The 25,319-nt window shown below is 48.1% G+C and overlaps 3 protein-coding genes across 12 annotated transcripts in view; all 3 read left to right on the top strand.

Annotated features, from left to right (window-relative positions):
• Positions 1-7,705, top strand: part of DOCK3 (dedicator of cytokinesis 3) — a 205,719-nt gene extending 198,014 nt beyond the window's left edge. For 8 of the 10 annotated variants that reach the window (XM_064156479.1, XM_064156478.1, XM_064156477.1 and 5 more), the window contains 3 exons: positions 2,016-2,138; positions 2,707-2,789; positions 3,285-7,705. In XM_064156479.1, the coding sequence (XP_064012549.1) occupies positions 2,016-2,138; positions 2,707-2,789; positions 3,285-3,791 (713 nt within the window). In that variant the 3' untranslated portion in view covers positions 3,792-7,705. The remainder of the gene's footprint in view (positions 1-2,015; positions 2,139-2,706; positions 2,790-3,284) is intronic. The other 2 variants (XM_064156484.1, XM_064156480.1) reach the window with 1 other exon arrangement.
• A 6,232-nt stretch (positions 7,706-13,937) lies between these two features.
• On the top strand, positions 13,938-18,893 carry MANF (mesencephalic astrocyte derived neurotrophic factor). Its single transcript, XM_064156489.1, has 4 exons — positions 13,938-14,125; positions 16,487-16,614; positions 17,370-17,511; positions 18,617-18,893. Exons 1-4 carry the CDS (start codon positions 14,038-14,040, stop codon positions 18,799-18,801), a joined length of 543 nt encoding a protein of 180 aa, XP_064012559.1. The 5' UTR covers positions 13,938-14,037; the 3' UTR covers positions 18,802-18,893.
• Positions 18,894-18,982: 89 nt separating this feature from the next.
• On the top strand, positions 18,983-24,486 carry RBM15B (RNA binding motif protein 15B). The gene has a single exon (XM_064156488.1). The coding sequence runs from the start codon at positions 19,513-19,515 to the stop codon at positions 22,282-22,284; it is 2,772 nt and encodes a 923-aa protein (XP_064012558.1). The 5' UTR covers positions 18,983-19,512; the 3' UTR covers positions 22,285-24,486.
• Positions 24,487-25,319: the final 833 nt, after the last annotated feature.

Here is a 25,319-nt window from a genome sequence, read left to right as displayed (position 1 = left end):
CAGATTGAAACCTAAAGCCAAGGTACAATTCTGAAGAAATGGCAGAATAATGACATCATTCATTATTGTCACCAACAAAGTTAAGACTAGGGGATGAACAAGAGCTCCATCTTAGCCATTTTAGTTTGAACTGAACGAACAACAGAGGTGGCAACATCTTTACACTGGACAGGAGAAAGATGTGGATGTCATCTGCCTTGGTTTTTGTTAACAGTCATGCCCTGTGAATTTACCCGCCCCCTTCCTTACCCTGTCAGCTCAGCTTGGTAATTCTCATTGACTGCAGGGTGATATCAGTTGCCCAGAGCAGAATGGTTCAAATGCAATTTCCCTGCTAATTAAACTTGGCCGTAGAACCACTGAATACTGCCATAATGGAGAGATGGGCTAGGAGAGAGCTCTGGGAGATCCCTGCTTAGGTCTCTCCCTGAAGCATTTTGGATAAAACTGGTTTTAACAGGCAACACCACTTTCCAAAACCATCTGACCTTAGGATCATTTCCAGCACTCCTAAAGGCTAAGCAGATTATGCAGTGAGGTACCAAGTTCTCCTCTTCACATTCTTCTAACTGCATCTCGGTGATGCACAGCAATCATGCTACAGGCCAAGAAGATCCAGTCTTGTTCTGTCCTTTCCACTTGACGCTGGTATAATGCAGAAGACTAGCATGGTTGGCTGTGTTCTGCATCTTCTCCCTCTGGTTTAGCCTGACACCCACAGCAGTAGTGCAAATGAGAGCACTATGGCACGTGCACAGGAATGCGCAGAAAATGCACCTGAAGCCACATCACACGTGTTGAGATACAACCCTTGGTTTAAACCAGTTCTCTGCCAAGATTCTTAGTGGCTTGTTTGCCTTTTTCAGCTTGAGGGTCTCTCTTCAAAAATGTTTACTTTCTTATTTTTAGGGGCTTTGTTCTGTCTTCTGAAGATGTTACTTTGTGATCTCTCTCTAGGGAATTTTAGGTCTTGGGGAGCCTATGTTCATGCTAACTCAAGAACAAAGGAGAAAAAAAACCAACCAAGAAACCTAAGTCATTTTAGAAAAGAAAAAGCACCAGCAATGGCTGCAGGCATTTTAATTAAGGAGAAATCTTCTTCAGGTGTCAAAATTTCATATTTGTATCTCCAGGCTTCCATTTTCCAAACCGAAGATGGAAAAAGATGGTTGTATCTTGGTTTTCTTTGGTAGGCTCATTGAATTACTTTGTTTTCCTCTTCTTTGCCAATCTGAAGAAATTGCTTATTTGTTTTTAAATAATTATTCCATGTCTCGCTTCTCAGAATAAATCAAGTCTTGCAGTGTGTTTAAGTGGAAGGAACGATGGAGCATTTCAGTAACGTTGGAGGTTGCAGAATTCTCAAGATCTTGAAAATACTAATATTTGAAAGAAGCAGCTTTTACTTCTATAAAAAAAAACAATTTCAGGATGATCATAGTGACTGTCATGTGAGGAACAGACTTGATCTCTTCAGGTGATCCAGCAATACAAGGAGTCCAAACTGCTGTCTTTATGTATTTTTTCATCACAATCCTTGATCAACTCTGTCAGAGCTTTACAGTAATTTCTTCTGTAATTTTCCTCCTGTCTTCACTTAGCCACTGCAGTGCAGCAAGAGGTCTTCCTGTGTGCTACACATTCCCTTCTGCCATCACCATGTCACTCGGTGGTAGCCAAGCAGAACAGCTCACAACCGAAATCCAGCTGCCTTACTGATTTGCAAAAAACAAGCCTCACAGAGTTCTGCTGCTCTTCAGATTTGCTAAAAAAGGGTCCTGGAGGGGCGATGGGCAGACTAACACAGTGATCACCTAACTCTCTTGCTTCTTTAACAAAGCAACCTCTAAGCTTAATGCTGTAGACTAGATGTGTCTTTTTACACTTTCAATCCCACCATTCATCAGGTCCTAGAATGTCCCTTCATTGCTGAAGAGCACACCAGAAAGCCAGTCCATCTGGCCCCACACCTGCCCTGTTCTGTTACCCAAGTTAAATCTGTTTCAATCCTTCAGCTGTGCCAGCAGCACCCAGTAGCTGGAGCCTAGACAGCGGAACCAGAGAGGCCCTGCCATTCCTGTCTGCTCACGTTGGGAGCATCTTGGCCCCACCAGTGCCTCCCCGAAGCCTCCCCCATGGTAAGGAACTGCCCAGTAGGCCTGCTGCATCATGCCTGCAGTCCATAATGCACAGTTAAGTCTCAACCACATGAAAACTGACTTTAGCCCTTTCTGCCCCTATAAAAACAATCAGGAACAAACCCCCAGTCTTTCCTGGTCTGCTAGGTTAGCATTGGACAAGCGTCTCAGTCTTTTTTTTTGTCTTCCATTTTTTTGTAGTCCATATATGGACTTGTGTTTATTCTGGGACTAGAATTAGGTGTGTGAGGGTTGATGTCCTTCAGTAATTTAAGATTACAAAGCCATTAAATGAAACTTTAGATATTCATTGTTTATAAGCCTGCTGCCTTGCCATGAGCTCCTTGATAATATGGGTGGGTGGGAATCCATGACTGCACTTGAGTTTTCCTTTCCTTGTGTGTGTGACAGATGCACTCTGCAGTATCTATCAGAAAGGAAGCCCTAGGCTGGAGTGGAGTTACCGTCATTTGGAGCTACTACCTGGCATTACAGGGTCTAAAAGCCCAACTCTTTTGCTGCAGTGAGGCAGCAGAAGGCTGCATTTCTGATCTTTGTCTCGTTCCAGGACACTACTCGCTGCACTTTGATGCCTTCCATCACCAGCTCAGTGATGCTCCTCCAGCACTGCCTGCACGAACGTTGCGCAAGGTAAAAAGGAAGTGGCAGGAGAGCAGAGGGAGATGGAGAAAAATAGGTTCTTGAAGGAATCCCCCTCCTCCTCTCCCACTGAGCACCTCCTGAATACAGAAATATGATTTTTACCATGCTAGTAAAGTTGCATGAGAAAGTCCATGCAAGCTCATAACTTCTTCCACAGCTGAATTACATAGGAAAAAACTTAGGTGTGTGGTAGGCCCTTCCAGTTTCCTCCACATTGTATGCTGTGCTCTCAGCACTTAAGAATATCACCTCAACAAGCACTGCTTCTTGAACAGGTCTGGTGGTGTTAAGTGCACTCATCTGCCCACAAGAGGTATTTCCACCCAAGTCAGGGAGTGCACATATAAACCAGTGACACTGACAGAACTGCACCACTGTTAACATCGCTGTCAGAAGCTGAAAGGTGGAACAGCAAGTTCCACCAAGTGCAGCAGTGTTGCTTTCTTTGTCAGTCTTAACCTGGTCTTACTTTTTTCCCAACAGTCCCCTCTTCATCCTATCCCTGCCTCACCCACCAGTCCGCAGTCTGGTCTAGATGGAAGCAACTCCACTTTATCTGGCAGTGCAAGCAGTGGTGTCTCTTCCTTGAGTGAGAGCAATTTTGGACATTCTTCTGAACCACCTCCTCGCACAGACACCATGGATTCTGTCCCCAGCCAGGCCTGGAACACTGATGAAGATCTAGAGACACCCTACCTCCCTGTCAGGTACAGTCTCTCTGAGCCTGATGTCCTGGAATCGCTCAAATCCCAGCCATGCCGAAGCCACTCTGCTCCATCTGGAGTCATTCCTCAGGACACCATGGACCCTCCTGCTCTACCCCCAAAACCTTACCACTCCCGGCTGCCAAACATGGAGAATGAGGAGGGGATGATAATTGAAGATGATGACAAACACCGCCCATTGCATCGTAAAGTGTCCCAACCAGTAAGTGGTGGAAAGGAAGAGCAGGCCAGGGTAGCATGGGAGCATGGCATCAGCGAGCAGTAGGGATGGCTCCTGGTAAGCAGCTTGCATCGTCATTCCAGGTCTGACTGCAGAGGAGATGAGGACTCGGAGAACAGCAAACCGATTTTTTACTGCCGCAAGTATATGTCTGGAGCCCACAAAAGCAACTGGGCCAGCATGGGAAGTTGCTGCTTTCCTTTTTAATTTCTTTTTACACCTTTCCTTTATGACTTTTAACTTCCTGTGCAGTGGACAGTTTATTTCTTCTGCAGTTTAACCACATCATATGGCACACAAGCCATAGAGACCTGCAGAAGCTGAAAAATACCATTTTAAGTGGAGAGAGGAAGAAGGGGAGAATGTGGCAAGTTGATTTTGAAACTGCTTTCCTCCCTGTTCTGAGACGCACATGAGTAGAAGCAGTTGCACTAGGGACTTATTTCTTTGTTGTACAGAAGTGAAAGCTCATTGCTGAAATCAGGGATTCTATGAACTGTCAGGCTGGAAGGCGAAAGAGCTGCAGGCAGTGGAAAGATGGCAATTCTAAGAAATTGGCTCTTTTGAGAGCAGGATTGTACATATCTGTGCAGTGATCTCCCTGCATTGGTTCATAGGTGCTGAGGCAATCTAACCAGTGCTGATGCACTGATTTCCAAGATATCATGTCCAACAAACTCTGCCTCCTTTGTTTTTTATGTACTGTTTGATTTCTTAAGTTTTGCTTTCACTGGCTAAACCAACCTGCTTTCTCATTGGAATCATCTGCTAGTCATCTGTGCTACAGAATGAGAGGGGGTTAGTAGCCATTGGAGCTACAACCTAATCGTAGGCCTTTCCCATGCCCAGCTTTGGGCAGGCTGTTGACACCAGCATTTCTATTCCCGTTTAAAAGAACCAACACACACATAACCAAATTGAGTTTCTCATGCTATAGCCAGTTGGTAACCCAGCCAGTAAAGAAAAGGTGGCTTAAATGCATCACATCCAAGAATCCTTGCCTCAGGGCTGAACATCACAATTCTCACCACTTTCCATCCCCCAGGAGCTGAGATTGATTCCTCATGAACATCCTCAGTCCCTCCCAAACACTCAATGCAGTTGGTGTGCAGGAGTCATTTCCGTCTCTCACAGCAGACAGAAAGCACCACAATTCAAGAAATGCCCAGTCTATAGTGTATACCCTAGAGTCAGGGATCTTAAAGGCAACCTGTAAAGAAGAAATGTTTTGTTTCCTCTTTTGCTTCTTTAGAATACATAAAGAAGCTTTAAAAGAGCTGCTGCTTCTCTCTTGGAAGGTTGATTTCTTTTCTTCTCAGGCAGCAATACAACCTTCTCCCTGTCCCTACCCCCCCAAGTCTTTTTTATTGACAGGCTCCAGAAAAGGCTGAAGGATATTAAAAAAAAAAAAGGAGAAAGAAACAAACCCAAGAAAGAGAACAGTGCAGGAGTGAAGATGGTACAAACCTCTGAACACAAAATAAGCCTTTTAATCAGTATTTCCTTAGTTCAGTACATAACAAACCAGGAAAAAAAATCTGTGGTTAACGGAGAGACAAGATCTGTTCCTTGGAAAGAACAAAAAACCCCTTCTATTCCTCTTTCCATAATTTTCAAGAAACTTTCAATGAGGAAAGTATCAAATATTTACCATTTTTAAATAAACAAGTTCCTTCCCCCCACCATGCCCATACACCTTTTAGTCTTCCTTAGAACCCTCTCTGCCTGCAGACTGCAAAGCACACTCCAGGGGATAGAACACACTCCCCTCCTCCTTACCACTTAAAAATGTGAAGCACATTCAAGTGAGACTTACCTCCACCATACAAATTAGTGTCAGAAACAGGACTAGCACTCAGCTTTCATATTGAATTCCTGCCCTAACAACACAGTTTCTCATGCTACAAACAGCATAAAGAAGCAAAAAAGGACATTCTTTTACAGGTCACCTTTAGCACTACCTCTAAATACAGAGACTGGGCAGAGTACATTGCTTCTGAACTCTCCTAAAGTTGGGTCTGTCTGTACAAAGCCTGGATTCAGTGGTTGTATGAAGGGGATTTTAAGAGGATTTGTTTAGTTTCTTTCTCAAGCTCTAGACCATGCTAAACTAATAAGTTATGAATTTGTTTCTTAAATGGCCTAGTTGGCTGGAACAAAGTCTCTCTTGCTTCCTCTATTTTGTTACTAACGCAGGCTGCTTGTAATCATTTTATCCTTCACAATTAAGACATTGAAAATAAAACCTGGCCTATAGGGGATGTTTCATCTCTAGCAGGAAGGTTATCCAATGCTAGGACAGTCTTAAATGTTAATGAACCAAGATGGATCTCTGCTATAGAACATAAGTATGAAAACTCATCTCAAAATTATCATTTTGGTAAAGGTAAGTCAAGGTAATTCCTCAGAAGTGAGTGAAATATTTTCACATGTGCTATTCTCCAATCTGAATCAGACTCCTCAAGTGAAGTTTTTCAGAGAACAAAGTATTCAATTCCATTTTCCCTACCCCCTCTTTTGGTTTTATTCTGGCCCGGAAAATTAAAAGTAATGAATGTAGAGACTTACTGAGCTTCCTTAGTGTAAAGAAACAGCAGGTGTTACAAAACCCTGTCAGCTGTAAAGCCTGCCCACTAGAGCTCTGCTCAGTTTCTCAAAAGCTATCATCCTGCTCTGGTACAGTGCACAATGTCTGAGACACTGTACAACAACAGTGAGATGATTTTGGGAGCCTGACATTACTCTGTACAGGTTTGAAGACCGATCAGATGATGGATACAAATACCACGGCAGGTCCACACAGAGAATGGCAGAATACATTTACCAAATGTAAGCCTCTCTCAAATTAAATTTCTGTTACTGTTCTGGTATCTACCAAGCACTCTGTCTCCATTTTCAGTGCTTACCTTAAAGAGGGCAGAAGAAAGACAGACTATGTTTAAGATTTTGTGAATGCTGGAACTAACTACTCTCTGTAGGTGAGGTGTCTTATAGCATAGTACAGCTCCAACATCAAGACCAGTGCTGGAGCAGGTGGAAGCAACAGCAGTTGTTGGCACTTGCCCAGCAGGAGTTGAGGATTCCTTGTATAAACCACAGCAACAGGAGGTTTTGAACAGGACCTCATCAATCTATACTTAATTCTAATTCAAATTTAACGTGTACTTGCCTTCATTGGGTTTTCTTTGTGTAACAAAATAGCATGTGCATTCCTGAGGGAATCAGTGGGATTCTGCTGCAAGTCTCTCCATTGTCAGTGCACCTGCTGGCCCCATCTGAAAAAAAATTAAAGAGCTACAGTAGTAGAAGCAATTAAAACTCTATCTCAAATCTAAATTTTTTTTTTTGTGCAAAACTAAGATTCTTTCCCGTTTTCTCTATTTGGATTTCAGTTTACTTTACCCTTTTATAGGTAAGGCATATTGTATATCCCTTCTGTGGGAGAATCAGCCAAAACTGGGGAGGCTGGAGAGAGCAAAAGCCTTTGGGAAACAAATTATGTGATAATTTAAAATTTCCTCTGATCATGCTTCTTTGTAAATATCCCCATTTGAATGCTGTGTATTTGTACAGGAAATTGAGCAAAAAATGTATAGATTGTGATGTCTGACTGGTATTCTGCCCTGTAAATGTGTTTTTAACCTCTGGCATTCTGTGCTTATTTAAAAAAAAAAGGCAAAAACCTCTAACCACTTCTCTTTTGTGTATTCATGTTTAAAATAAAACAAAAACAGCTATCTTATCTATAATGGAAATCAAATTTAAAAGGAAAAAAAAATTTGTACAAGTGTCCTAAAGGTACTTCATTGTATATATTGTGATAGCATGTTTCCAGAACCAACAAATAAGTGGTGTGAATTTTAGATGTAAATATCTGCCGTTTGTTTGGGGTTTCTTTCCCTGACCCATTCACTCGACTGCTGTGATGTGGAATTAAAGATTAATACCTGATATTAAAACACTGCAGCTGTATGGTCATTGCTGTCCTCCAGCCAGGGTCCACTTCAGGCTGGTGCAAACCTTTGCAAGATATGTGGGAGCAGCCCTCACTTCCCACTTGGGAGTGAATTAAAAAAATGGGCAAGGGGACAACCAAAAGGACCTTATCATGAGGGAACAGCTTCTACATTGTTCTCTTTGCTGACAGCACGCTGGTTTATCTGTTATCAACTTCAAGCAAGCATCAGGCACAGTCACCAGCTAGGCTGGTCAGTCAGTGAATTGGCATGATGTGCAACAGCTCAAGACACAGTCTTGAGGCAGTGCTTTGAGAGATCAGTAACGAGTTCTCAAAGACAGATCTCACTGCTAGTAGATGAGTGACACTTCCCTTTCTTTATGGCAACAGCACATAGTTCAGCAGCTACTTCATTTCCCAATTTAAAGTATTTAAATACCAGTGTTTGTAACAGGATGTAAGAGTAATTGAGACAGGTAGGAGCACAGGATTTTGAAATTAAGAGCTATTATTACCTCCACATGCAAGTAAAATCCAAGATACTTTCTTCCATTTATGAGTGGTAATAAACAAGATCAAGGGGCAGAAGACAGAAAAAGTCTCCCATCCTGTCATTACAAATCAGCAAAAAAACATGCATGCAACTTGTCCCAGAAGCCATTTAGCAGTGAAGTGTAGTACATCTGAGAAGCTGACAGGGGTGTACCACCAACCCACCCTTTTCATTAGCTCCATACTACATATTGAGAAAAGAGAAACTGAGCAGAGTATTATTTCAAAGAACATCTAAACTGTCAAAGTGGCTTAGTTTAAGTGTTCACCAGACACATGAAAAATACCTGTGTAAAGCAAAATCCCATTTGGCCCATCTGACTAGAGGCAATAGACAATCGGGAAATCCATTGCAACGTAAGAAAAAGCTTTTACTGTAAGGGTGAGAGAGTACTGGAACAGGATGTACAGAGAGGCTGTAGAGTCTCCCTCTCTAAAGATCTTCAAAACGTGGATGTATTCCTTTGTGACTGACCTGCCCTACGTGGGCCTGCTTGGATGGGAGGCAGGGGGCATTGTGCTCAATCCCTGGCGGTCCCTTCCAACACCTAGCACACTATGACTCTATGAAAAGATGTGTTGAGTCCTGAGCTTTAAATAAGAGTTTACAAAAACCCCAGTGCTTGTGCTCTGTAGTCACATCCATAATCACAGTGCTCTGTGGTATCGCTGGGGTTGTTTAGCCTGGAGAAGAGGAGGCTCAGGGGTGACCTTATTGCTGTCTACAACTACCTGAAGGGTGGTTGTGGCCAGGGGGAGCTTGCTCTCTTCTCTCAGGTGGCCAGCTCCAGAACGAGAGGACACAGCCTCAGGCTGCGCCAGGGGAAATTTCGGCTCGAGGTGAGGAGAAAGTTCTTCACTGAGTCATTGGACACTGGAATGGGCTGCCTGGGGAGGTGGTGGAGTCGTCGTCCCTGGGGCAGTTCAAGGCAAGGTTGGATGTGGCACTTGGTGCCATGGTCTAGCCTTGGGCACTGTGGTAAAGGGTTGGACTTGATGATCTGTGAGGTCTCTTCCAACCTTGGTGATACTGTGATACTGTGAAGCTGACCAGAAATCACTAGAGGTTTACCTGTCACTTAGCCACATACTTCAGCCCTAAACCTGTGGTTATTCACTGGAGCAGTACCTCTCTACCTCTCCCCCACTCCTTCAGTACTATTTGGCTTAGCTGATACTACAACCAAATCCACATCCAAACACTTCCAGGAGCACGAGGAACAAACACAACCACCTCTGTCCCTCACAGCGCCCTGTAGGGTACAGCAACTGTAATGGATGCATCATTTAACAACCTCAGAATCACAAAACTGCCCAGATTGGAAAAGACCTTTAAGATCACTGTTTCAAATCACCAGCCTAACACTGACAAGTCCTTGACTAAACCATATCTCTAACTACTATGTCTATTCAAATCTCCACCACTTCCCGGGGAAAGCTGTTCCAATGCCCAATAATCCTTTCAGGAAAGAAGTTCTTCCTAATACCCAATTTAAATTTCCCTTATCTCAACCTAAAGCCATTTCCTATGGTTCTTTTATTTGTTACTTGGTTGAACAGACCAACAACTTTCAGGTAGTTGTAGTGAGCAGTAAGATCTCCCCCGGTATCATTTTCTTCAGGCTAAACAACCCTAGTTCTCTCACCTGTTCCTCGTAAGATTTGTTCTCTAGACCTCCTCCTGTTGTCCATGACATCAAACTGCACAACTTAGGACAGGATTAGAAGCCCACATTGCTGGCTCCTACACCTTTTGCATCTTCCTGGTAATAATGTAAACTCCTCCCACATTTTGCCTTTCTCACATACAAGATCATATCTCCCTCCTTGTCAATTCCCCTCTATTCCAAAGAGGCAAGTAACATAAATATTCTCCTGCACATAACATTAACATGTGACAGTGTGTCATAGTCTGAGGTTCCCCTAAGAAAAACTACATGGACTAAGACCCATCCCAGGGGACAGATCTGGGCATCCCAGGATATTGTAATACTGTTATTCTATTCCATTTTCCTGTATCACAGCTTATTAAGCCAGTGCCTGGCCAATCCCGCTCTTTCCCTTCTTTCCATTCCTTCTCATCTCTGGGAAGAGTGTGCATTCCTTATCTCATGTTTTGTTTGAGGGAGATGGCTACTAGCTGGCAGGGAACTTTGAGTGGCCTGAGGCCTTGAAGGCCTAAAGATGGGGGGGTGGGGCAGTTATGGCCTACTCTCAGGCCTGCAGAGGGTGGAACAGGTGGAGGATTCCAGATGGATTTAGTCTGATAGATTTGGCTGAGCTTGTGGACATATTCATTCCACCTGATTGTCGTTTGCAAATATGCACTAGTAAATAGAATCTTTTTTTAAGCGTCAAATCAGTGTGCAGTATTTTCATTCTTACTCTCTAAACAGAGTAAGAGTCACCTCTGTCATCCAGTCCTGGGTAACTCGTGGCTTCAAACTATGACACAGTGAAACACAAGTTTCATAACAACTGAGGAGAGCTCGAACAATACAAACAACCAACTCTTATATCCAGAACTAACTCCTCAGTCCAATCAATTTTGAAAGACAGATACTAGGAACCATAAACCCTGAGGCAACTAAAACTACCTTCAGCACATACCAGTGCAGCAAGATCTCTGAGGCTCAGCCTGTCTTGTGAATATTACTGCTTACTGCCTATATATATATATGGAAGTTAAGGATTTTGTTTAAGAAAAATAAAAAGGTTCCTGCTTTTTTCAACACCCAGTTTAGACTGACAACAGAATGTGCCAACACCGAGGGCCAGCACAAGCTGCTCATCACCCAGATTTCAGACACGACAAATCTCTAATGGTCCAGAGACATAGTAACTGGAGAGTGGCGGAATAAAGAGAACCCCAGAAACATCTCCATGGGTCAAAAATGAAGCATAAATAAAGAGAAGGCAATCCTTTCTAGCTGCTGGGGCACTGTAAAAAAAAAGTATAAACACAATAGGAAAAAAAATAGCAAATAGCAAAAGGAGTTTTTGTTCTTCCTTAGAACTTTCTGAGGATCCTATATTGAAAGATGTATAGAGACCCAGTCAAAAAGCAAGTGAAATCACCCCTTATCCTGTCACTGTCTGTGCTATCAGAATTTATAAAATTCCTACTCTGTATGAAGATCAAGTTCATAACTGCACTCCCTTGATAGGTAAATTCCCTCCCTGTTGTGAAGCTCCTAAATTATCCTAGTTCTGAATTACTACTCACAACTAATTAATAAGCCACTTCTTCTTGCAGCTCTTTTGGCCACTGTCCTGATAAGAAACAAGAGTAGATTAAGTAACTGCTTCTCTACACAACTGACTTTAATGAGCAATCAGCACAAGCTTAGAAAAGTCGATAATCCTCCTAAAGTACATTGCTATTGAGTAATTCTGGGAATTGCCACAGACCGATTTTTTAAAAACAAAAATACCATTCTCAATCTTAACAAATACACTTTGAGAGAGAAGATCTAGAAAGGTGAAAAGCCACCTCTTCTATCTGACAAACAGGTGTATTCACACCAAGACAGCATCCTAATTACTACTCACCTGCTACCACTTTGCTTGAATCAAGCTGCTCGTTATCCCCATCCCGTCTGTCTTACACCATCAGGCTTATGATTTGCAGCTGATGACCTGCAAGAAAACTCAGACTTAGGCACTGAAAAACTCCCCACAGCTCTTACCATGGTTTCGCTTGAGGCAGGCTGCCTCATTAGTTTTCCTAGTATCAAGAGAAGCCACCAAGCTAAGCTGCACATGCCTTTGCTGTAGCACAGGGATACACGACTTTGCTCCTGCATTGTTCTACTGCATCGATATCCCAGAACACAGTTAAATATATGGCAGCTGTGTCGGTTTTGGGTGTTACCCACTCACTGCATATTGTCTGTGTTTATATTCTCAGCAAGCCTATGTGCAAACTGGACATGACCACTGTTTCATTTTCACAGCCTATAATCTAATTTCTCTCATTAAAACATTTCACCTAGCCTCAAACTAGCACAACAGCACCACAAGACACAGCACTATCAACCAGCCTACAACTTCAAAGGGATGTGTGGGCCTGATGACCTTAGAGATCTTTTCCAACTATAATGATTCTGATTCTTAAGTGCTAAGCTCCTAAGGTCAGTGATCATTGAAGGTAGTTCCCAGCACATCCTGTGAGGGCTTTGGGAACAAAAGGTTACAGGTGTCCAGAAGAGTAAGCCATAATTAAAACCAAATTTAAAATTCCAATTTGTTTCCCTGACTCTGCAAAAAAGACCACCTGTGAGAAATATATATAGAATCATATGTTTGATCCAATCAATTCGTGGCAAGGGGTCACAGACAAGGAGGGAGGGGGGGGGGGGTTTGAATGAAACTGCATTCCTGCTTGCACCACCATCTCAATAAGCTTAAAGATAAGAGGAATTAGATTGGCAAAGGAAGGAGGCATGTGGAAGAGACAGTCTTTTGCATATTTAAATGGAAATGCATTCCTCCTGGTGCCACCTTTCCTGTATGAGCAAATAGAAGAACCAGGACTTTGAAGTTCATGAGGAAGACACTTAAGCAAGACTCCTTACTTCATCAAAGATTACCAGAGGGACCACCGGATAAAAGGAGACCTGTGTGGAAGAGACATCTCACATTCCTAAGAACTCATAAAGAAAACCCAACCTTTTCTTAGAACTTAGTAAATATGTAATAGAATAGGGTATAAAAAGAGAAAACTGAAGGCAAAGGGTGTGCGTTGGGGTAGATCAGTCTCCCCTCGTGCCCAGGCCTGTACATTGCTTGATTCCTGCAAACTCTATTAAAGCCTTAACTTGCATGAACACCAGTTTATGCCTGTTATTTATGACACACCTAAGCAGCCAGAATTAAAACACAAAACGCATGTGGGTCATTTCAACTGCTCAGATTTCAGCTGTCCCTGAACCTCAAAGCACTCAGCCCTTACAAGTCACAGGGTGTACAGACATAACCCAGAGCCACCCATATAGGCATTTACCAGTACTGACAGGCTAAGGAGAAGGTGTCCCTGCCCCAGCCGCTGCCAAGTCCCTCTCAGGAGGCAAAGGCCTCTCAATGGCCGCCCAAGGGGACGGCTTCTCCTCTCTCCCGCCGAGCCGCCACCCTCAGCGTCGTGCCACACACACTAAGCCCACAGGAAAACCCAGAAGAACAAGACCCCACAAAGCTACCAAGCGCCGTGCCGCCCGAGGGCCTCGGCGGCCATCTTGGGGCAGTCCCCTCGGACTCACCTCTCCCCAAACAGCCGCCCCAACACTGCCAGCGGACGAACGGGCACTTCATGTTGTCCCGCCAGCTCCCGGCACCCACCCTGGGCAGCGGCAGCCCACGGGTGCCGCTCAGCCCGGCCTCACGGTCAGTACGACCGCCAGCAAACGCCAGCCGCGCCGCGCCGCGCCGCTCCTCACAACTGCGCCACAGGTGTGAGAATCTGCCCCTTTGCAAGATGGCGCCCGCCGGCGAGCGCGAGGAGGAGCACGAGGAGGAGCACGAGGACGTTTTTCCCTTAACAAAAATGGCGGCAGCGGGAGGCGGGGAAACTCGCCGCGCGCCGAAGTTCCGCCGCCTCTGCCAATCAGCGGCCGCCAGCTCTGCCGTGGGGGCCGCGGCGCGGCCAATGAGAGGGGGCAGCGTGGAAGCCGGGAGCGGAGCGAACCAATGGGGCGGCAGCGACACGGGGGAACCGGCGCGGGGGTGGCGGTACCGGTGCCGGTGCGGCGGGAGCAGTAAGCGCGGGCTGCCGAGCGAGGCGGGATGCAGGCGGCCCACGGGCTCTGGGCGGCGCTGGCCCTGCTCCTGCTGCCGGCCGGCAGCCGGGCACTGCGCGACGGAGAGTGCGAGGGTGAGTGGGGCCGGGCCGGAGGGGGGGGCGGGCCCCGGGCCCGGCGAACGAGACGAGGCCGCTCCTTACCGCCGCCTTCCGCAGCCCAGCCCGCCCGTTGGTGTGAGCGGCTGGGACGCGGAGCAGCACCGCGGCGGGCCTCAGGGCTGGGCTCTGGTCGCACTCCCTTGCTCTGTGCCCCGTCGGCAGAGGGCAATGACATCCCGCGCCGCCTACGGCTGGAGCCGGACTGGGCCGGCGGAACGGTTCCGCCACAGCAAGAAAAGTCTTCCAAGTCTGCTCAAGTGCCGCCAGGCCGGGAGCAGTCTGGGACGCAACCGTGTCCCGACGACGGATGAGCGGCTCGGGTGGGGCGCGCGGCGAATTGGGTGTTGGTACCGTGTCCGGCGGGGCTGGGGTCGGGACCTCCCTTCCGGAGATGCTGCTCTGTCGAAGAGTTGCCGGATCTCTCCTCCACCGGGTTAGCGGCATCGCGGAACTCCCATGGGAAAGGAAAGCCCTGGAGACCGGGTAGGCTCTTGTCATAGCTCGATGTGTGCGGACGGGGCAGCGATCTGCTCCATCTGCCTCCTCCCGAGCCGGATGCCGGAGCACCGGAGCACCGGAGCAGTAGGAAGCGAGCGCACTCACCTGGACACTCACTCTTCACAGTGTTATGTTGGCCTCGGCTTTGTCCACGACTGCTGGAGTACTGGGTGTCCCCTCTTTAACGTACAAAGCCAGGATCAGTGTTCAGCTGATCTAAATCAAACTGGGTGCCTTACATACCACCGAAATGCCAGAGCCTCTGGGATGGAAGCTGTGGAGCTGCACAGCAAATGAAACTGCTCTTGCATGGTGGGACAGAACAGATTCCTCGGGTGAAACAACAAAAACTTGAGGTGCAACTACAGAAACTGCTTGGGAGCTTGTGGTACTAAAGCTCACCCCTTCCTCCTCTATAGGCAAACAGACAGCAGGATGTGGAGAGAGCAAAGTAAATCAAAACTTTCAACTGCTGTCCTAGCACTAAGCTGGGAACTTGTTCCTGCTGTGCTGTACTCACCACTACAGCAGAACTCACACCTGCAGCATCTTTATTCTTTCTAAAGGTTTTCACTTTCAAACAGTGCAGTGGACATCAGTGTGTGTCTGTGGCAGGGAAAAGGCTGATGTGAGGTAAATGATGATCCTAAACGGCCCATCTTATAATGACTTCTAGTTTTAAAACACTGAGAGTAAATTTCTACTTGGTTTCATGATGGTCATGCTACATTTTCTATATTTGCCCATCTCCCGTGCTATGGCTTGTGTCAGATGAACACAAGTTGCTAAGAACAGCAGTATTTACCAATCCCTTCTGGTGAGGTGGAAAACAAACATAGAAGACATAATTTGTGCCTTTCCTCTAGAGGCAGGCCAACACCTGGCACTTGTCTCTCATCTGGAAGTTGCGAGAATCCACAGGTCCCACTGCAGGAATCGGTGGGCCTGCAGAGCTCTTGGTCCAAGCAATGCCAGGGTTCCACAGGCAAGTTGTGTGAACAGTAGCATGGAGGGAATCTGACTCTTGCAGTGCCCCTCTCAGTCATCCTGTGGCACAACCCTTGCATGCTTTGATAGCCAGAGCTGTGTCCTCCCAGACAGACAGGCATGCTGTGCCCACGATGGAGAGTGGGCCAAAGGGAAAACACAGGGATTAAGCAGTACATGCTTATCCACGTGCAGGAACTTGGATCTGTCCTTGCAACTACTGGTACATTTGTGGGAGTTTTGATAACACTTTTCCCTCTTTCAAATCTAAGCCTGCTTCAGAAGCTTGTGGGAGTAACAAAAAGAGGAGAGACACATCAAGTGGACATACTATGTGACCACACAATTTTTTTCTCTTGGAAATAATGTACTTGTGAACTGAAACAACTTCATAATCACGGACAGCTGTAGTACTAAAAACAGCACGTGTGGAGTCAGTAAAGGGATTATGTGGAGTTGAGTTTCAATCAAAACTAGTTCGGGAGTTTGTAGTCTGACAAGTTGCTTCCCAAAGCAGGAGGACAGAAAATGAAGTTTACAATTCTTGCAGGCATGGTGTTTCGTGTTGTAGCCCTCTGCTGAATCCTGCTGCTTACTCAGGACAGTGGACACTTCCCGTAGATCTGGATTCTCAGATTGTCAAAAACCCAGCAAAACCACCAGGGCATGTTGTTGAGTCATGTGTATGCTGAAAGACTGACTGAAATGTGTGAAGTCATTAACTGCTAATGCAGTTCTGGAAGTCCTTTTCTGCAAACCCCTTGTTCTCTTTACCTACAAAAGTGGCCCTCTCAAAGCTACTACAAGATTATTGCAGTGGCAGATAACTCCATCTATTTTCCCTTCCAGTGTGTGTCACGTTCCTGGGAAGATTCTACCAGAGTCTAAAGGACAACGACATTGAATTCACGCCTGCCGGTATTGAAAAGGAGCTCCTGAAATCCTGCAAAGAAGCAAAAGGCAAAGAGAACCGCCTGGTAAGTAGCACAAGTTAATGATACTTGCCTCTGGAGGGACCAAGTTGTAGACCACTTGGCAAATGGGGAAACCAGTGCTTCTGAGTTTGCTTGATAAGGCTTCCCAGAGGCTGGTCTTCCTAGCTCTGTGGCCACAGCTTGTCTCTTTTTCATAAGTGTGCTTAAAGAGTTCAACCTCTTTGCCTTAAAAAAAAACAAAACAAAAAAAAAAAACAAAACAAAAAAAAAAAAAAAAAACCTCAAGGAATCTGTCAACAGACATCTTACTGAAGCACTGGTGATTACAAAGCTTTTATTTGCTACAGGACTTCCTTGTCCCTTACACTGTATTTGGGATGCTAAATAAGCTGTTAATATATATTTGGCTGTTTAGCTGAAAACTAAAGAAAAACTAAATTGCCCTAATTAAAGCCAGAAGAAAATCCTCAAATGAAAAGGCTCTTAACTCTCTTAAGAGAACTAAATATATGAGAAATACAGAGGGGGAACACTTCAGAAAGTCTCTCTCCTTGAATGAAGACTTTACCCTTAATCCAACTAGTTTTTTTAAAACTGGAAAACAAGACAATTAGCATCAACAGCTTTAAAAGCAGTGTGATGGACAGCTCAGCTCCCTGCAGCTGTCTCACTTGGAAACACTCAGTAACAGCAAACACCCAGCTACAAAATCGAGCCATAAGAGAAGATGGATGGAAAACTGTCTTCTAGAAATATTATTTCCACATATCACCACAGTATTCTTTTCATCCCTCTAGTGCTATTACATTGGGGCCACAAGTGATGCAGCCACCAAAATCATTAATGAGGTATCAAAGCCCATGAGTCATCACATCCCCGTGGAAAAGATCTGTGAGAAGCTAAAGAAGAAAGACAGTCAGATCTGTGAACTAAAATATGGTGAGTTGCCAGCCTAAGGGCAAATGCTCATGCACTTCTGGGGTATAGATCATTTGGCGTAAACCAGTGCCCTGCCCTAAAACTTCTCAGTCCCAAGGTCTGTAGCAAGATCACCAGCCTAATTAGGTTGCACAACCTGGGTAGCTCTCTATGAACATCCTAGAGAGTTCCACAGAGATTCTCAGGTAAGATTCTTGGCTACTAACCCAAGTTTCTGCAGAGCCACTGATATGCCTTATAGTAAGTCACTCCCAGGGATGTCAGCATCACTGTGCCCATGTCACTATTTGGTGTATTGTATTTGGGAAAGTGCACATCAAGGCCTGTCCTGGGGGCAGCCAGGTGTGTCCTGCACCCTGGGGTGATGTCTTCAGTACACAGGGTTCAAGGCCCTAGCTGAGCTCTGTAGTTCTTGCTACTTTGCTGTTCTTTTTGCCAATCGATCCAACACTTCTCTGTTACTCTAAGCATTCAGCTGTTTCTTAACACCTTCTCTGAATTCCCATATTCCTAGATGATGTACTCATCTTAAGAAGATGAACAACAATCTTGGAAATGCTTCCTTCGGTCTGCTTCCCTCTGTCTCAGCTCTTATGTTTCCTTGGATTGTGGGTCTCTACTTCTCATGTCTTGTACTAATGTCCTGTTGCTTCCTAAAAAGCTTTCTGTTGTTGTCACTTGCTATCTTCCCTCTGAAATCACTCTGATGCCTTTTATTTATCCAGTGGACCAGAGAATTGAAGTATTGCTGCTCATACAATAAAGGGGTTTTCAGGGCTGTTGTGGAACTCCTACAATCTAAGCTGCAACCAAACTTCTGCCTTCTAACAACGACTTTTAGCGTTAAAAACCTGTCCAAAGCCTAACGTCCACCCCCGGGAGCCTGGCACCTTTCTCCCCCTTTCATTTTGGCTCCCTCGTCTCCTGCGCCGCTCTCTGCAGCACCAGTAGCTGTCGAATCCCGCACTGCCGGGCTCATCCTCGCTGTCTCTCCGCAAATCGAACGCACCGGCCCCCCGGGGGCGGAGGGTGGCCCCCTCCCAGGGGGCGGAGGCGGCGGCCGCCGGTATCCCCCCTGCTGAGTGCGGCTCTGCTTTCCCCGCAGACAAGCAGATCGACCTGAGCACTGCAGACCTGCGCAAGCTGCGCGTCAAGGAGCTGCGGAGGATCCTGGACGACTGGGGCGAGGCGTGCAAGGGCTGCGCCGAGAAGTCCGACTTCATCCGCCGGATCCACGAACTGATGCCCAAGTACGCGCCGCGGGCCGCTAGCGCCCGAGCGGACCTGTGAGGGGCGGCAGCGCGGCTGGGCTCGCCCCGGGCCTCGGGCGGCCGCAGTGCGCTGTACGGGACGCTCATTAAAGTACACGGTGTGCACCGGGAGGCACGTGACGTGTGACGTTATTGCGGGACGCCCATTAAAGCAGCACGGTGTGCACCGGGAAGCACGTGACGTGTGACGTTACTGCGGGACGCCCGCGCTGTACGGGACGCCCATTGAGGCAGCACGGCGTGCACCGGGCGGACACGTGACGTTATTGCGGGATGCTCATTAAAGCAGCACGGCGTGCACCGGGCGGCACGTGACGTGTGACGTTACTGCGGGATGCTCATTAAAGCAGCACGGCGTGCACCGGGCGGCACGTGACGTGTGACGTTACTGCGGGATGCTCATTAAAGCAGCACGGCGTGCACCGGGCGGCACGTGACGTGTGACGTTACTGCGGGACGCCCCCGCCCCGCGCGCCCCTCCGGCGGGAATGGCCCCGCGCGCGCCGCCTCCGCTCGGCAGGGTGGGGGCGGGGCTCTGCGGGCGCGCGCCACCATCTGCCCCTCGCGATTGGTCCTCCCCCGTCACGTGCCGGTCTGCCGTCCCGGCGGCGGGACGCAGGGCGATGACGTAGGGCCCGCGCGGCGCGGCGGCCGGAGCCGCCTTCGTTCCCTTTTGTCCAAGATGGCGGCGGCCGCCGGAGGCGTCTCCTGAGCCGCGGGCCCCGGCGCCATGAAGCGGGGCAGCGAACGGGACTCTAGCCCACCGGGGGCTGGGGGAGGTCGCGCCGCCGCCGCCAAGAGGCCCCGCGAACGCGAACGTGAGAGCAGCAGCCGGCGCGGCCCGCACCGGAGCTCGGGCGCCTCCCGCAGCAGCCGGGACAAGTCCACGCCCGGCGGTGGCGGCAGCAGCAGCGGCGGAGGCGGCGGCACCACCAGCGGCGGCAGCAGCAGCGGCGGAGGCGGCTCCAGTTCCCGCAGCCATCGAGGCGATGAGCGCGCCGGAGGCGGCAGCGGTGGCGGCGATTCCAACCACCGCCCGGCGGGGAGCGGCTCGGCCTCGGGCGCTCGCGGCGGCAGCCAGGCCGCCCCCTCTTCCTCCTCTTCCTCCTCGTCGTCGTCCCGGGCCCTCGGCGTGCCCAAGGCCAAGGCCCTGCCGGGCGCTGTGGTGGCCCCCTCGCTGCTCCTGGCGGGGCCACCGCCGGGCGCCGCGCCCTCGCTGCTGCTGGCGCCGCTCGGGGGCTCGGCGGGCCTGGCCGGGGAGCCGCCCGGCTCCTGTGAGTACAAGACGCTGCTGGTGAGCGGGCTGAGCGCGGCCCTACCCGACCAGCTGCTGGAGGACGGCCTGTTCCGCCTCTTCCAGCGCTTCGCGGGGGGGGGCGCCGGGGACATCAGTGTCAAACTCTCCCACACGCCTGAGCTCGGCCGCGTTGCCTACGTCAACTTCCGACACCCCGGGGACGCCCGCGATGCCCGCCGGCATGCTCGAGCTCGACAGCTGCTCCTCTACGATCGGCCCCTCAAGGTGGAGCCGGTGTACCTGCGTGGGGGCCGGAGGAGCCGCACGCCACCGCCGGCGCCCTCTCCGGAGCCCCTGGGCTACCTGCCGCCCATCCACAGCACCTACCAGTACAAGCAGAGATCGCTGTCTCCTGTCACCAGCCCTTTGCTGCGGGAGCCACGGCCCAGGCATGCTCACGCTGCAGCTGCCGCTTTTGCTTTGGAAGCCGCTGCCATAGGGCTCTCCCGGGAGCGGGAGAGGGCCCTGGACTACTATGGGCTGTATGATGAGCGTGGCCGCCCGTACAGTTACCCCATCGTGGCTGAGGAAGACCTGATGCCGGAGGACGATCAGAGAGCAACCCGCAACCTCTTCATTGGCAACCTGGACCACAACGTCTCAGAGGTGGAGCTGAGACGTGCCTTTGAGAAGTATGGCATCATTGAAGAAGTGGTGATCAAGCGCCCTGCCCGTGGCCAAGGTGGGGCTTACGCCTTCCTCAAGTTCCAAAACTTGGACATGGCACATCGGGCCAAGGTTGCCATGTCAGGCCGCGTTGTTGGCAGGAACCCTATCAAAATTGGCTATGGGAAAGCCAACCCAACTACTAGGCTGTGGGTGGGAGGTCTTGGTCCAAGTACTTCCCTGGCCGCCCTGGCAAGGGAGTTCGACCGCTTCGGCAGCATCAGGACTATTGACTACGTGAAAGGAGACAGCTTCGCTTATATCCAGTATGAAAGCTTGGATGCTGCCCAGGCTGCCTGCGCACAGATGAGGGGCTTTCCTCTGGGCGGACCAGAGAGGAGACTTCGAGTGGATTTTGCCAAAGCAGAAGAGACGAGATACCCACAGCAGTACCAGCCTGCACCGCTCCCTGTGCACTACGAACTGCTAGCTGATGGGTACAGCAGACACAGAAGCCTAGAGCAAGACTTGAGGGTGCGAGACAGGACTCCTCCACACCTCCTGTACTCGGACAGGGAGAGGAGCTTTGCAGAGGCAGAGTGGGCCAGCCCTGCTAAGAACGCAGAGCGCCGAAACAACTTGGAAAGCTACAGCCGATCAGTGCGTAGCCGGAGCGGAGAGCGCTGGGGCAGCGACAGCGATCGCAGCGTGCCCAAACCATGGGAAGAGAGGCGGAAACGCCGGAGTCTTTCCAGTGACCGCGGGAGGACTACTCACTCGCCTTATGAGGACAGAAGCAGGACAAAGGCCAGTGGGCCAGCTTTAGATCGCAGCCCAGACAGGGCTCGCAAGGAGAATCACACTACAGAATCTGGAGCTGAGAAAGAGCAGAGTAACTCCCTTCAGAACAATCGTCATGCGACTGAGGAGAAACCACATCGTGAGGCATCTGATGCTCCCCAGCCTAAAAAAAGGGACAGCGAACGCAATCATCGAACTGGTGAATCGGAATCAAAAACTCATGAGGAGCCAAAATCTGAGACCAAAAAGCTAAAGAATTTATCAGAATATGCTCAGACACTGCAGCTTGCTTGGAACGGGCTTCTTGTGCTTAAAAACAGCTGCTTCCCCACCTCTATGCACATCCTGGAGGGAGACTTGGGTGTCATCAACGGGCTCCTTAAAGACCATTCATCTGGCGGGAAGTTAACGCAGCTCAAAATCGCTCAGAGACTTCGGCTCGACCAGCCTAAGCTGGATGAAGTGACTCGCCGAATCAAACAAGGCAGCCCCAACGGCTACGCTGTGCTCCTGGCAACCCAGTCCGCCCCGGCAGGGGCTGAGGGGACCTTCCCTGTTGTAGAGCCTGGCCTGCAGCGACGGCTTCTCAGGAATCTGGTCTCCTACTTGAAACAGAAGCAGGCTGCTGGGGTTATCAGCCTGCCCGTGGGAGGGGCGAAGGGCAGAGACAGCACAGGCATGCTTTACGCTTTTCCTCCTTGTGATTTCTCTCAGCAGTACCTCCAGTCAGCACTAAGGACATTGGGGAAGTTAGAAGAAGAACATATGGTGATAGTTATAGTCAAAGACACTGCCTAGCCCACACTGTCTTTTCAAATTCCATGTTTTCTTTGTGTGTCACACAACCCAGTTGTTTTTAAGGCCGATCATTTTGGTGGAGGCTCAAAACACCTCAATCAAAGTGGTAAGATTGTTAGTTTCTAATTAATTTTAATACCATTTAAATAGAGCCCATTTTATTCGTTTTTAATATGTGACACTGTCCGCTGTTGTTCTGTATTTTTATTTTTTAACTGTTTGAAAAGTTGTCAGTAAAGCCTTGTTCACTGATGGATTTCTAAACTTGTGCAGTATCCTAGTTTTTATGGTCCAGGAAGGGCTGGTTCCCTGTGCTGTCAGGAGCTGGAAGGTGATGGCCCCAACCCATTTCAGTCTCTCAGACCCCAGCCTCCTGCATCTCCTCCATCTCTTTATACCTGTCCTGCAGGGTGGGAGGGGAAGGGAGGGTTCTTCTTAGTGCTGTGTGAGGGACTGGAGGGTTGAAAGGTTGATTTTCTTTTTTTTTCCTGTCCTGTTGCTTTTTATTTCATAAATTTGAGTCTGGATGCATTCCTATTTGATTCTCTATTTCAGAAGAGAAGCATCCCAGGACACCAGCTACCGAGAAAAAAAATCATGTTGGAAGTGCAACAAAAAAATCAGTTAGTAGAGGTTGCTACATTGGCTACAAGGGAGGTAACTCTGTAGTCAGTTCCGTGAGGTTTGAGAGCACCTGATACATGTCTCAGTCAGCAGTTCTTGGGTGATAGAACAATGAAGATTGACATTTCCTGCCTTTCATAAAAGGAAAAAAAGAAGGCAGGAGGAAAAGAAAAGTAATTTAAGGGGAAACCCTCTTGGGCCTGCTTTAGGTGTAGACAAGCAAGTAAAGGGCACAAAGGGTTTTGGTGCCCATCTGCATAGTCAATCATGTTGCACTATGTGAAATCTGAAATCCTTTATTGAAAATTAAGCTGCAATTTTTTTTTCCTAAAACTGAAACTTAGTTGTAGGCTTACCAAAAAAATTAAAAAGAAAAACAGAAAAAGAGAAACCTGCCTGGCTGGCTGAAAAAATGTGTTATTTTACTACACCTGTCACCTGTCTGTGACTATAGGGAATTCCAGAGATCAACATTTGGATTTTAAGATGGGATTGGACCTGTCACCTTTTCTGTCTGTGGTGTGAGACAGTTGTTCAGGAGAGCAGCCAGGACATCTGCACCTCTGATTGTTCAGCAATGCTAAAGATGTGGTAACTAGTTCAAATTTGAGTTAAAAATCCATATGTCTCAGTTTGGGGATATTTTTAGTTTTGGAAACGCTGCCTGTAGATTTTGGGAGGCTTGCAGAAAATCGTATGGGATTAAAAACACTAAAATGTAAAGTTTCTTTAATTTTTTCAGGTTTTTTTGGTTCTTGTTGCTTTAGTGGTAAGCAAGTGAACAATGTCCTGAGAGAACCAGAGTCTTGCAGCAGTCTCCATGACTGAGCAGACTCACTTGCTGATGGCTGCCAAAGGCCCTTTTAAAACTGCTCTCAGGTATGATTGGTCTCAAAACCTATAGAACAGGGAGCATAACTCAGTCAAACGATCCCTTCTTTTTTCTCTTATTTTTTTAACCCTGCCATTTCACAGTAGGGAACATCATCAGCTGATGATGTACAAGCAGTTGCTTAATGTATTGATATCAGCAAGTATGGGTTGGTTTGTTGTTGTTTTTTTAACATTTAATACTGTGATTATATTAAATCTAATGAGTTAGTGAGAGGGTTAGTATTTCACTTGCTGACGCATCTTCTGTACCCCAGAAAATGTAATTCTGTCCGTAAGGGCCCAAGTACAGCTCCAAGGCCATGAGGGTTTTGTCCATGGTGGGCACTGTTCAGTAAGAGGAGAGCTGGCTCATCTGTTAGGAGGAGCAGCAGGGTTCTGGGAATGCCAAACTGGCTGTGGGAGAAGAGAAGCACCACTGCTGCTCCCAGCAGCTGAGCCATATCTCTGGCCTCACCATGCTGGGTTGCATTGGGCAGCACAGAGCTACCCTCCAGAGCACCATGGCTGCATGGCGTAGGGTAGCTGGACTGCCCCTGGTTTTACACGGTTACAGCAACACTGACTTTTAACCTTGTGACCCAGTCCCCAATGCTGTTGTAATGTAGACAGTGCCAAAATGTCAACAATTGTAACCGTTAAGTGTTATCTGAAACCAAGTGCTATTAAATGCCCCTTATGGCCAGAGTCATAGAGTGACTAGAGCTTTTTGTCAGAGTATCCTATGTGTCGGAGCTGCCCCTTCAGGCTGAGGCACAGTGCCTGGTGGTAACAAATGCCTGGCTGGCTTCTGGCTGGCAGGGAGCTACAGCTCTTACTGCTGTGGAGTGGCTCTGTGTGTGTGTGATGTGCATGTGCTGTGGTATGTGAATGTGAGGAATCAGGAAGAAAAACACAATTGATAAAAGCTGCCACTGATGGCAAATCCAGAGATCAGCAGAAATCCTTGGTTCATTTTGAGCCAAGTAAATAGTAAGGGGTTTTCAGAGGACAATCGTACTTTGGGTTGGAAAAGATTGTTAATGATGGGATATCTGTTCCCAGTGTGATGGATGACAGTTGTCAGCATGTATGCGTGAACAGAGGACCAACAAATCTCCCTCCTACTAACAAATTAACAGGTATAAAGGAGAAGTTAAGAGAGATGAAGGGAAAAACACATGAGAGAGAAACTGCATCAGCCTTCTTACCTGATGACCTGAGCCTTCCCAGCTCTCCAGCATGCACGTGAGCCCCAAGCAGTGGTGGGACAGACTGTGCTTAGGTGGAAGGACCCCCTCATGTACCCTATCTGCTATCCCATCCCCTCAGGCATCCAGGTTGCTTCTGAGAGAAGTAGGCCTGGAAAAGGGGAGATAGTTACAGCAAGATAGCACTGCACCTGTATCCTACAGCTTGCAAGGCCTGGCCCTGAAATCGGGATAGGATGCAGTTTGGGGAGGAAGATGTATGGCAGAGAGGGAGGAACACCGTAGCCCTAGCTGAGACACCTAAGATACTTGGTGGGACACAGCCTAACA

The sequence above is a fragment of the Pogoniulus pusillus genome, chromosome 16, assembly GCF_015220805.1.
Source record: "Pogoniulus pusillus isolate bPogPus1 chromosome 16, bPogPus1.pri, whole genome shotgun sequence".
Classification (NCBI taxonomy): Eukaryota; Metazoa; Chordata; class Aves; order Piciformes; family Lybiidae; genus Pogoniulus; species Pogoniulus pusillus.
The sequence above is the reverse complement of the archived record's forward strand: the minus strand, read 5'-3'. Positions and strand labels throughout refer to the sequence as shown.